At 46.5% G+C, this 12,981-nt stretch overlaps 1 protein-coding gene across 1 annotated transcript; it reads right to left on the bottom strand.

Annotated features, from left to right (window-relative positions):
• Nucleotides 1-573: 573 nt before the first annotated feature.
• On the bottom strand, nucleotides 574-10,969 carry polr2a (RNA polymerase II subunit A). Its single transcript, XM_033609821.2, has 29 exons — nucleotides 10,738-10,969; nucleotides 9,813-9,945; nucleotides 9,566-9,702; nucleotides 9,275-9,448; nucleotides 8,870-9,151; nucleotides 8,588-8,749; nucleotides 8,204-8,424; nucleotides 7,962-8,094; nucleotides 7,725-7,849; nucleotides 7,396-7,606; nucleotides 7,105-7,314; nucleotides 6,848-7,016; nucleotides 6,653-6,747; nucleotides 6,322-6,525; nucleotides 6,008-6,230; nucleotides 5,643-5,826; nucleotides 5,275-5,446; nucleotides 5,060-5,165; nucleotides 4,453-4,658; nucleotides 4,095-4,358; nucleotides 3,751-3,958; nucleotides 3,566-3,666; nucleotides 3,379-3,483; nucleotides 3,035-3,217; nucleotides 2,747-2,950; nucleotides 2,469-2,655; nucleotides 2,257-2,370; nucleotides 2,018-2,167; nucleotides 574-1,857 (listed from the first exon to the last, which is right to left on the bottom strand). Exons 1-29 carry the CDS (start codon nucleotides 10,822-10,824, stop codon nucleotides 707-709), a joined length of 5,901 nt encoding a protein of 1,966 aa, XP_033465712.2. The 5' UTR covers nucleotides 10,825-10,969; the 3' UTR covers nucleotides 574-706.
• Between the last annotated feature and the right edge of the window lie 2,012 nt (nucleotides 10,970-12,981).

Genomic DNA, 12,981 nt, shown 5'->3' with positions numbered 1-12,981 from the left:
TATATATATATATATATATATGTATATATATGTATATCGAACACCTTTGATCCACCAAAACTGGCAGCGACTGGACTTTTACAAAAGCAGCAAAATGTCTAACAAGATACACCTTGGTGAAATATGCAGTAAACAAACTTTACCTCCTCAATTTTCTTTAGAGCTTATGCGTTTAGTGATGAATACAATCCACTTCTCAAAAGGCTTTTGGCAATATGTACGCATCCCACGACTATAACATTTAGGGAATGAGAGAGAGACTGGATGCAGTACACTGTAAAGTTAAAAAGGGACGTTTTCTCCCTCGTCATGTGTTCACCACATCTTCCTCTCCTTTTCATTCCCTCATGGGATTTGCGGTTTTGCTCCAACACCCCGTTTTGAAAATTAAAAAAACTATTTCAAAAGGCAGCCTTTTTGTTCTCCTTCAGGCAGAGCAGTCAAGTCTTTCACATAGTAGTTTTAATGATTTCTTGTGGTAGAGAGGGCGGGGAGCTCAGGTGGTCAAGGCTGGAGCGAGACAGAGGTCCCAAAGGAGAAAGAATCGCGGTTGGGACCCCTGTGGCTAGAAGCGCAGCCACCTCCAGCTGGTTAAAAAGGTGCTGTCCTTCAGTTGTTCACCCGTGAGGTGACGGGGTTTCTTCAAGTGTCCACCCGTGAGGTGACGGGGCTTCTTCAGCTGCCTCCCCTTCTCCTCCACGGCTCATCAGTTGTTCTCCTCGTCGCTGTCGTCGGGGCTGATGGCCGGGCTGTAGGTGGGTGAGGTGGGGCTGTATCCGGGGGAGGTGGGGCTGTACGTGGAGCCTTTGGGGCTAGTTGGCGAGTACGTAGGAGATGTGGGGGAGTACTTGGGTGAAGTTGGGGAGTAAGTAGGAGAGGTAGGGGAGTATTTGGGGCTGGTGGGGGTGTAAGTGGGGGAGGTGGGGGAATAGGTGGGAGAGGTGGGGCTGTATTTTGGAGTCGTTGGGGAGTAAGTGGGAGAGGTCGGGGAGTACTTCGGCGACGTCGGGGAGTACTTTGGCGAGGTGGGGGAATACTTGGGAGAGGTGGGGGTGTACTCCGGGGAGCTGGGGCTGTATGAGGGTGAAGTTGGGGTGTATTTGGGGGAGGTGGGGGAGTAGGAGGGAGAGCTGGGACTGTATGAGGGGGAGCTAGGTGTGTAGGTGGGCGACTGCGGGGTGTAGCGCGGACTGGAGGGCGAGTAGGATGGAGAGGTGGGAGAGTACGAGGGAGAGGTGGGGGAGTAGTTGGGGCTGGTCGGGGTGTAGTTGGGGGAGGTCGGGGAGTAAGAGGGCGATGTAGGGGAGTAGGAGGGAGAGGTGGGGGAGTAGCTGGGGGAGGTGGGCGTGTAGTTCGGTGATGTGGGGCTGTAGCTCGGGCTGGTGGGCGAGTAGGAAGGAGAGGTGGGTGAGTAGGATGGGGAGGTGGGGGAGTAAGATGGAGAGGTTGGAGAATAAGACGGGGAGGTGGGGGAGTATGAAGGAGAGGTGGGCGAGTAGCTGGGTGACGTCGGGCTGTAGCTCGGCGACGTCGGGCTGTAGCTTGGCGAGGTGGGAGAGTAGGAGGGGGATGTGGGGGAGTAGGACGGGGATGTGGGGGAGTAGGAGGGAGACGTTGGGGAGTAAGATGGAGACGTGGGAGAGTAGGACGGAGAGGTTGGGGAGTAACTGGGCGAGGTGGGTGAGTAGGAAGGAGATGTTGGGCTGTAGTTGGGGCTGGTTGGGGAGTAGGAGGGAGAAGTCGGGGAGTAGGAGGGTGATGTTGGGGAGTAGCCGGGGCTCTGTGGGGTGTAGCCTCCAGGGGAGCGAGGCTCGTAGGCCGGGGAGGTGGGTGAGTAGTTGGGTGACATGGCTCCACCTATGGAGAAAAACAGAAAAACTTTAAGGGGTGTTCTTTACGGGGAAAAGGACGCAGAGGGAGATTCCCTGTCTTTCTTACATACGCATCTACACACTGTATGTTGTGAAAATTGTTTCATTAATAAGCCACGTGTGCTTTCCCCCCCTCAGTGTCTAACCTGGAGATGGAATGTACGGGCTGGCAGGTCCTGGAGATCCTGGAGACCCAGGAGTGGGCGACCAGGCCGGGGAGTAGCCCGGAGAGAAGCCACTCGCATCTGACGCCGCACTGGGAGAGAAACCTGCTGCTCCGGGGGTCATGCCGCTTCCTGGAGGAAAAATAATCAAGGGCAAAGCTCAGTAACGGAAACACAAAGGAAACAGGAAAAGAGCCAACTCAACTTGAGGAAACACTTACCGACACTAGGGGACCAGGCACCGTAGGCCGGTGTTGCTCCCGTGTTCCAGGGGGTCATGGCAGGTGACATACCACTCATGGGACTCGGCACCGTACCAAAGAACATTCCAGTGGCTGCAAATAGGACACATACGGAACATAAACATCGTAGCTCTTATACAATATCAGCAATAGAAACATTTCTCCATTAAATCTAACGTCTTTTGACTTACGTCCAGCCACGCTGATGCCAGGTATGTTTGTCGGGATCTCCATGCCGTATTTACACTTCTCGGCATCCAACAGCAGGTCGAAGCATCCTGTACCAGCCGGAGCGAGCTGGCCAAGCATGATGTTCTCAGATACTCCCTTCATGGGGTCACTCTCACCGTGGGACGACGCCTCCATCAACACATCCACCTGGAGGAGGAGATGCAAGAAAGAGAGGTTATTAAGACGATCCTTTTTCTAATCAGCAGCAGTTTAGTAGAGTCTTTGATGGTCCTCTTACCGTCTCCTCAAAGGAACACTTCATGAGTGGTCCCGTGTCTTGACGGTTGATGCCGTGACGTGTGATGGCCATCAAGTGACCGCGGCAGGTCATGGTGTCACAGAGCAGAGCCAAGTGACGGTAGTTGACGTAGGAACCGTCAAAGGAGATGACGTGGTACAACTCCCTCTCCAGAGCCTTTCTCACTGCCTCAATTCCCAAGACCTACACAAGAGAGAGCAGATAAATATCTGTAAAATTCTGCTGTTATTACACTTTGAAAACAAAGGTATTTTTACGCCTTCTTACCGTGAAGATCTCCACAATGTCGTTGGACGTGGTCCTGACGGGATCTACGTCCTTCTCGCTGAGGACCCTCATGAGGCTGACGCCGTCTGTCTCAAGGATCCACTCCTGCAGGGCCTTGAACTCGCCATCCTCCGTGATGATGATCTTCTTCTTATTGTCAGTCTGAGGCAAGTGCATGTACACCTGGAGGAGCAGAGTGTGACCTTTAACTTGCAGCCACAGGCAGGTATTTCCTATTGTTACTAATGACAAGTGTGTGTGGGATCTGCAATCATCCTGTAATGGAAACCCTCTGTAGGTGAATACTATTATTAGTGTGTGTGTGTGTGTGTGAACTCTGTTACCTTGCTGATCTGCTCAATGCCTTGTAGGGTCATGTCTGTCAGCATGTTGGACTCGATGCACCTCAAGAACACATCGTCGTCCATTTTGTCCACAACCTCCTCATCCTAGACACAGAAAACACAGGTATTATGACTGATACTGAAGCTGACTACAGTGCACTTATCTTTAGTGAATATCAATGCTTACCTCTTGGAACTTGTTCTCATCGCTGTTCATGATTCTGATTCGCAGAACGAGCTTCTCAGCGTTGTCGTCATTGAAGATACAGTTCAGATCATCTCCGAAACCTTGCAGAAAAACATGAGTGTCATTACGAAGAACCACCTTGTTTGTGTTAAAACACTGAATAACAGTATGTGTTCATGTCCTACCTGCGTTGATCTTCTCTGCAATCTGCTCCATAGTCAGCTTGCGATCAGTCATGTGCTTGCGGTCGAGCTCGATACGCAGCAGCCACGGCGAAATGCGAGTCACGTCGAAGTCGGGCATCTCATAATAGACGTTCACCCACTCCTGGTCCTCGGCCACCACTGTGTTCTGGGGGTTGGGGTCGTAGTAGATGGCGGTATTGGCTGTCACCTAAGTAAAAAGGCAAATGTTTACTCACTGTGTCAAAGTAAGATGAAATTCTTTTGTTGATATGACATTATCAGATATGGAATTGCAAAGTTTGAAGGGTTGGTGAATCAAAAACCATTCACTGTCTTTCTCTAACCTTTCGCAGTGTGGTGTGCTCCAGTCGACACAGAATGTCCTTGGCCCTCTCAGCGTCACGGGCTGCCTGACCCAGCAGGAAAACCGTCAGCGAGGGTGTTTTGGGCCTCTTGGAGATGTTGATCAACTCCTTTAGACGAGGCACACCAAGTGTTACGTTCTTGGCCGACACACCGGCGTAGTGGAAAGTGTTCAGTGTCATCTGGGTGGCCGGCTCTCCCAGCGACTGAGCGGCCAGAGCGCCAACCATTTCACCTGGGTGGGCCTGGAAATGGAGAAAAACATGAGATTAAATGAAAAAGGCAAAAAAACAGTGTAGTTGTCTGACATATCAGGATACAACAATGTGCTAAACGTACAATGGACTGGTTGAATTTGGTCTCGATCTCTCCCAGCAGCCAGTCGAAGGCCTCTGTGGAAAGGCGGAACTCCTCGGTCATGCGTTTGGAGCAGAGGGTGGAGCGCAGGTGGATGTTGAACAGCAGAGTGGCGTTCTGTTGGGCCTGTCTGCTGAGCGGGTCGTCACCGTTTACAATCACCAGCTTCTTACTCAACTCGTGAACACCTGGGGATGCAAACACAAGGATTAATGCTACAATGCCTCTTAAAGTATTGACTTTTATTAGACCTTTTGCTGCAGTTTTATAATGAGCTATATTTCATAGAACATTTGAATCCTAGATACTCAATGCTGTAAGATATAGTTTTCTCTATCGAGCAGAGAGACGAGGACTTCAACTGTTGATTCACCAAGTAGCTTTACATGGCTTTAAGGGGCACCCAAGGTCAGGCCATGATCTCCTATATCTAACTGTACAGCCAGTGCCTCTTTCACATGGTTCACAAAGTCCTGTGGCTAAATATATCATGAAGACACTGTCTGAGTAGCAGCTAATTAACAGAGGACGAGTAAACAGTGAGTGTTGATTTGTTAATCTTCAGTTATTGTGCTATTTTTCAGCTCACCCTCGACCACCCTGAGAGGATTGAGGTCTGTCGGGGTTCGAGTGTTGATGCGGAAGATCTTCTGAGCGTTCCAGATCATTCTGGCCAGGTTGCACGGCAGCACCACCTGCAGGCGAGGAGAAACATTAGATTATATGTGTAGTTTTGATTGCACGTGGCAGACCAAGAGACTGTTGAAAGAGCTGAGGTACGTCTAAGAATGTGAGCACACACACCTTACTGTCCCCGGTGGGGAAAATGGCTCGTAAGACCTCCCTGTCCTCCTTCATCTTGTCAAACTCCCTCTCCAAGGAACTCTGAACGTGAGCATTGGTCAGCACGTCTTTGACTACGTCTTCCTGCAGCATCCTCCTCAGAGCTCGCTCATTGGTGCAATCAAACTTGAACCTAGACAGAAAATGACAAAGAGTTAAGCCGCAGACAATACCACGCACATAAGTGGGTAAAGTTATAGCAAGTTTGGGACTGAAACTCCCTTCCACTAATCACAAATCCATGTGAGGTACTGAAAAAGCGACTGACATAAGATTTATGAAAATATGGCTTATACTACTCTAATTCTATATTGGTGTGTGTGACTTACTTCTTTTCAAAGGCCTTGTGTGAGGGTTTGAGTGTTGCCACATTCTGGAACTCGACGTTCTCTCCTGCCAGGCCGTCCTCACCGTAACGCAGCTGAACCACCTGGTTGATGGAGTTTCGTACCGTGCCGTCGTACTTCACCATCACCGACTCCATAGACTTGATCAGACGACGCTGGATGTAACCTGGTGAGGTAGACTTACCACGTTAGAAACTATAAAGGCTTCTTTGTTGATGGACTGTCCATTTAGATGCCTGGGGTTAGTACTAATAATTACTAAAAAATAGTTACTCTTGTTTATTTTTGAAACCCATCCTGACTCATTTCTTCCCGCACATTCCTCCCATCCAGCTGCTCGGACTTACCAGTCTCAGCAGTCTTGACAGCTGTGTCGATCAGACCCTCTCTGCCTCCCATGGCGTGGAAGAAGAACTCAGTTGGAGTCAAGCCAGCCAGGTAGGAGTTCTCCACAAAGCCTCTACTCTCGGGACCGTAGTCATCCTTAATGAAGTGAGGCAGCGTGCGGTGTTTGAAGCCGAAGGGGATTCGTTTACCCTCCACGTTCTGCTGCCCCACCACGGCAATAACCTGAACAAGGAGGTAAGAGGTAGAGAGATGTGAATCAAAGCTTTCATTTGTCTAATTTGAGATAAAGATGATCTTAGAAGGTTTCTTTTACCTGTGAGATGTTAATCTTTGAGCCCTTAGAGCCAGCCACCACCATGGACTTGAAGTTGTTGTACTCAGACAGAGACTTCTGGGCTGAGGATCCTGTTTTGTCACGAGCGTCGTTGAGGATACGATTCACCTGGTTCTCAAAGGTCTGCCTCAGTGTGTTACCAGGTGTTGGCTCCAGCTCATTGTTGTGAGCTTTCTCGATGACCTGGCAGACAAAAGGAAATGGTAATATAGCACTTTTCTATGTGTAATTCCTGCTGAAAAGCAGGTAGAACTTTGTTGAAACAACCACATTTGAGATGTTGGAGACTCTACAAACACTTTGTGCTTACTTCTATCACATCCTGTTTGGCTTTCTTGATGGTGTTCTGGATGTCAAGGTAGGTCTTGGCATCAGCAATGGAGTCACCAATACCAATGGAATGACCTGAAGAAGAAAAATATTGAGACAAATCAGTGACAAAGACCATAAAGTGTTGGTTGCCAAAACACTATCAATTTAAAAAAATACCAAACTGTACACTTACCCTCGATGAGCAGCCAGTTGTTGACCACTGTCTGAATGTTGGAGTAGAAGAGTCTAGTGATGTCGTGGCCCATCTCCAGGTATGAGATGTGGACGAGGGAGCCGGCTGAGGTTCCCAGTGATTTCTTACACAGGATGCCCATGATCAGCTCACCGTTCTCCACAATGACCTGTGTGAGTGAGTTCAACGTGAATTCACTTGCACTTTAATTGATTTCCATTCATAAATCTATACATGATTAATCAGGGATCTTGTACCTTGGTGTCCCCAGGGGAGATGTGCTTGTACGGGCCGCTGTCTTCATCGTCGGGATGGGTGCTGTGTGTGCGGATCACGTTAATGTGTCCAGGAATGATTAGGCTGAAGATCTGCTTGCCGGTCCACAGAGGACGGGGCTTGAGGATGGCCGGCTGAGGCACTTTACCATCCCAGGTGGAGAGGAACATGAGAAGGTTCATCACTTCACCCTGTGGTGGAGAAAGACAGTGTTAACAACCCTTTCAGCCCAGAAAAATCAGCAGCTGGTGACCCCGTGCCAATCTTCTCACCCTCTCTAAGAAGACGTCTCTTTTGGTGAATTTGCGGACAGCTGTGAGGGTGTCCTGCACGATACCCATTACGGGCCTGTTGGACTGGGGTGTGACGATCATACGCGGCACCATGGCCAGCTCCTGAATCTCTGCCCTCGTCTCGAGGGACTGAGGCAAGTGAAGGTTCATCTCATCCCCGTCAAAGTCAGCGTTGTATGGGGTGGTGACACTAGAGGGAGACGAGAGCATGGCATTTTAGAGCATACCAAAGTTAGTGTAGATACAGTCCAAAAACATAATTATGTACAATTAATGTAAGCCAGCGACTTGTGGTCTTCATTTGGTACCTGAGATTGAGTCGAAATGTAGACCAGGGCAGAATCCTGACCCTGTGCCCCATCATGGACATTTTATGTAGTGTGGGCTGTCGGTTGAAGATGACGATGTCGCCGTCACACATGTGTCTTTCCACCTAAACAGTGAGAAATGTTAGTTTAGTCAGTATAAAAATATATTTTAGATCATCTGACAAACCATAGTTGTAGGTGTAGCTTTGAAGCTTCTTATAGGTATTTAAATCTTGCCTTGTAGCCAATCTGCAGGTGAAGGTCACTTGGTTTTGGGTGGAATCGCAGGTCAATTCTGTCTCCATTGTCACGGATGATGTATTTGGCTCCTGGGTACTGGCTGTTGCCTCTTCGCACCAGCTCTTGTAATCTGAGACAGTCATCGGAATGAATTAGCGGACACATTTCATAGACATTGTTTTGAAACACAGGTTTTTATGCATTGGATAATGTTTAATCAGCTAACTGCTTGGCAGTACCTGTCAATATTAAATGGTGTGACAATTTCTGGGAAGGTCATATTGGCTGCGATGGATCGTGGCACGCCAACTTGGTCGATCTGCAGGTTGGGGTCTGGGGTGATGACAGTTCGGGCAGAGAAGTCCACACGCTTGCCCATGAGGTTACCTCTCACTCGCCCCTCCTTTCCCTTTAGACGCTGTTTTATGGATTTGAGAGGGCGGCCAGACTTTTGCATCGCCTGTGGAAGGGAAAATTCATTGTAACTTTAACACCCAAAAATACTGACTGTGAAAGCAACAGAGGCTGGGCTCACATTAGTGTTATTTCGACTATGCTCCATTGATTGTTGTACTTGGCACAAATCTAACCCTATTCAAGGCATCAGGGAGGAGCATTCTTACCCTTGGCAGGCCCGGCAATTCATTGTCCACCATGGTGGCGACATGAAACTGGAGCAGTTTGACATCCTCAGCTATGACGTGAGCTGCCGCACCACTCTGCTCGTTTCTTCTCAGCTGGTTGTTGATTTTAACAATGTCAGCCAGCTTGTGGGTCAAGTCATCCTTTAACACAGAAGTTAATTGTTAATTTGTTGTTATTGGAATTTCATTTTTACACAGCTTAAAAACATGCAGTTTTACACCATAACAAAAAAAATTTAGTCTGGGGTCATATTGCTTTACCTGGTTACGGGCAGAGCCCTGCATGACCACAGCAGGCCTGACAGCCAGCGGAGGCACAGGCAACACAGTTACAATCATCCACTCTGGTCGTGCAAACTTGGGGTCCATGCCCAAGATGATGTCCTCTTCGTCCGAGATGCGCTTGAAGATCTCGTGCACACGCTCGGGACTCAGCAGGATTTTCTTCTCCTGCGAATCCTCATTGACGTGCTTCCACTCGGCGTACAGCTCCAAGCCGGAGCGTCTGATGCGTGGCTGGTAGCGCCCGCAGCCACCGTGGCCCTGTGTTAAATCACATTATGGGGAGTGAAGGAAAGTGCGTGAGAGAGAAAATAAGTTGAGCAGTGCTGTGAATTTTAAGAGTCAAAATGCCTATTAACTATGACAGAAACTCCTCCCAAATACCTTCTCCTTGGTAATGTCCTCCTCAGTCTCCTGCTGTTCCATTCCGAATTTGTTGTCCATCTCCTCTCCTCCTTCACAGATATTTTTTCCTTTGCACAGCTCGTACACATGTGTCAAACGTTTCCTCGGCTGCCCTTTAGATTTTATCAGGATGTCTTTGATCTTTGGATTGTTCTGGAGATAACAGCGATGGGAGCATATTAAACATCAAATAACAGAATATAATAATTTCATAATAAAATATCAATGGATTATTATCATTACGTATGGTAATATGCTGAATGGACATACCGAATCCACTAACAGCTTGGAGCAAAAGAAGCAGACACATCGAAGAACCTTCATTATCTTTGTTACGAAGCCGACATGGAAAACTGGCTTTGCCAGTTCTATGTGCCCAAAGTGGCCGGGGCATTCTGTCATGTTGCCTGAGGAAACAAAAACCAGGTTTATATTATTAATAAGTAATGACATCAGATACAGACAACGCTCAACTGATCAATAATATATTTCAGCATCAAATGCTAACATGACATACCTGCACATGTCTGACATCTTCCCGTCCGCTCTATGACCCCTTGTCTCGGGTCCATAAGGCCACCAAGTTTAGGACGTCCTCCTTCTGTTGTTTCGGGGTATTTGATACCCCCTTCCGTAACAGACATCCGTTTCTGGGGAGAAAGACAGCATGTACTTAATTTGATGTTGAAATAGTAAGTCGATCATCTACTATCGGTGCTAGAATATAAACACCTAATGTCATATTTATTTTTGACAAGCATTCATCTGAAAAAGTGACAGATCAAAATTTCTACAAACCATCATCTACTTGTCAGTGTTAAAAGTTTAGATCAAACAGATTTGAAAATTATACAAATTTAAATTTGTCTAGAGAGAGCTGAAATGGGCTAAAAAATCTGTAAACATCAACTTTACCTCTAATATGAAACTAAAATTCATGAATCCATACAACCACTTAACCCCCAACCCTGAGTTAAAGAAAACATGCATATCGGACTTTGTGTAAGTACCCTTTTATTAATTTATTGTGTGAGAAAAAACAGACCAATGCGTACAATGCGACCAGTAGTAAAAACAAACGAGCTGTGTGTACAACGAATAGCTACCAAGTAACCAACATTTCTACTCACTGATGGGTCTATAAGATACATTACATGAATAAAAAGGGGGTTTAATTCATGTGATAGCAAGGATCATTTCTCTAAAATGTTGTGCTTAAAGTTTTTCAAACTTCCTGCAACATGCTAGTTAGCACAAGCTCCACCAGCCTGACACAGCTAGTTAGCTAGGCTAGGCTAACAGCCAGCATTTTCCGTTGTAAACAGAACCATGTCTTTGCCACATTTGTTAAACTACAAGATTAGTCAAGAAACTACAAGAGTGATGTGTGATCAGTCCGAGAATTAATAAAATACCCCCACTCCCCCAAAAAGAAAACCTACAAGCTCATCTGGACTGATGATGCCGAATTGAACTCTCTTGATCGTGCGCAATGGGCATGCGCTGTCGCCGGAGGGCGGTCCGTGCATCCTGTCTATTCAAAGAGACGCGTCCTTCCTCGGCACGCCGCTTTGTGAGCAGGAACAGCCTTTAAATTGTCACCACGACTCTGGTCAGGCCGCCAACGGTGACCGGAAAGTCTCCGAAGGCGATATCCCAGGGACCTCTGCTGTCGGTTGCCTTTATAGTCGAGTTATTTGTGTTTTGGTCCTAAGTAAGATGGCTACCGACTGCTCCCTTCCCTTTTTTGATCTACACTGTGGAGCGCTCTAAGCGCTTCTGAGCATGAAGCTGTTCAACGCTTGTTTATATAGACTGAGTGCATATTACGGGGTTGCACACCCAAAAAGGCAGGGACTGGCTCTTCGGAAGGTGGGACATGGATCTCTGTAGTAAAACGCTCATTGGCCATTCAAGACAGTTATATGAATAATTAATTTGGTTTCACGTACAGCCAATCAGAGAGCACGTTTGTTTTTTCTAGCGAATCGGAACTAAAAGCGGGCGTTGATTTAATCTTAACTCATTCCGATTGGCTTTATTAAAACAGAGTAGGCGGTGCGTTGTATATTTTGCATGTAAAATATGAATATTCAATTAAAATCCTCTCGATTCGTCCGTTTTCTCATGAATATTGAGGAGTAGAAAAGAGCTAACCAATGGCTGTGAAGAAATGAACCTTCTTAGAATAATTTCAACAAATCCCGCCCTTCTTCCGATGTTTGCCGAACGCGGCCGATGTGAATTTCTTCCCTCAGAGCAAAAATAAAAAAAATCTCTGTTCTCCCGTTCGTCTCGCTCTAGATCAGCCTGGGCTCTAAGAAAAGAGGCTCAGGGCTGAGGCCTGTTAAGACCTTTCATTAAACAAGGGAAAATGGTCGAAATACAGTATATTTTCACCTCGTAACACTGTATCATGGATTATTTTCGAGCTGCTTTAGAATCACGTCGACGGTTCGGTTTTTCGCCCTCTTCTTTTTTGGATTTCTGGGACTTTGTTGCAAGCCTCGGACTCGCCTGCGAGTGATGTCCGGCCAGTGGACTGGATTTTCCGCACGCCCTATAGGAAACTCTCGGGGAAGCCTTAAGTGTTGATTTAACGTTTGTTTTTCAACAGCTGTTGACCGTTTTTGCATGAACATGTTCTCTGTGTGATTTACATCTAATATTATTGTTCAGTTGTTCTTATGTTTTTGAATTTTTTTGTTAAAATGTGAAAATTGTCGTAGGCCACGTTTCGAAGGCAGCCTGAAATGCCGTCGTTTTGGCGGTTAAGAAACACTACTTAGCTATTTATTTAATTGGCAACTAACTTGAATTATTCAAGAGTATGATTATTACAAGGCATTTATTAACCAGATAAATGCGATATGAAATCCAAATTTAGGTTTCTAAGCATTATCGTTACAACTGATGATCTGGTTAGCTTAATGTAAGATTGTTCCGCCGACAACGACGGTATGTTCCCTGCCGTTTGTCTATTATTTTACACATTCTTCATATTTATTGTATGTAGCTAATGTAATAAGATGTGAAAGCAATATAAAACATTTTTAAGTACTGCTATACCAAGGTGTATTAACTAAGCTTGATGGTTTAGCCTTGTACTTAACGATACGGAACAAAACGTCCAGCTAACGTTAGCTTCTTACACGTTAATTATTAGCCACGTTAGCTAAGTAAATCCGCGGTTTTGCTAGTCAGCCTTTGTCTTAATGTTAATGTTGCAGTAAACAGGTGTTGTTTAAACTGATGGAGACGGTATGTACTGTGTTATAACGTTGCTTTGAGGACTAACGTAAAGCTATAATAGCTAGCATAGTTGGACTCCATTAGCGCCCAACATGGCGGTGTTTGACGATATGCTTCTTGTTGTGAACGAGAAAGATGGAGTCTGGGATATTCTTGTTGGCTAACTTGACCGGCCAAGTAGCTGCGCAATTGCGACATGTCGAGCTCCGTGAACAAAACAAGGAGCGTTTAAGTTCACTATTTATCTTTCTAATGTTTACGTTATAGATTTTAAAGTGACGAAACTGCCTCTCAAGTTTCCTAGCTGACATTTCAATAGTCTTGACTCTCCGTCGGTGTCGAAGTTGAAGCCATTTTGCTAGCTTACTACGTGCATATTTGTCTGCTATTGGAAGGATAATTCTGCAGTGTAGTTTACAGGCTGTTTTAAGAGC

The sequence above is a fragment of the Epinephelus lanceolatus genome, chromosome 22 (assembly GCF_041903045.1).
Source record: "Epinephelus lanceolatus isolate andai-2023 chromosome 22, ASM4190304v1, whole genome shotgun sequence".
In the NCBI taxonomy this organism is placed as follows: domain Eukaryota; kingdom Metazoa; phylum Chordata; class Actinopteri; order Perciformes; family Serranidae; genus Epinephelus; species Epinephelus lanceolatus.
Note: the sequence above shows the minus strand (reverse complement) of the source record. Positions and strands in the feature narration are given on the sequence as shown.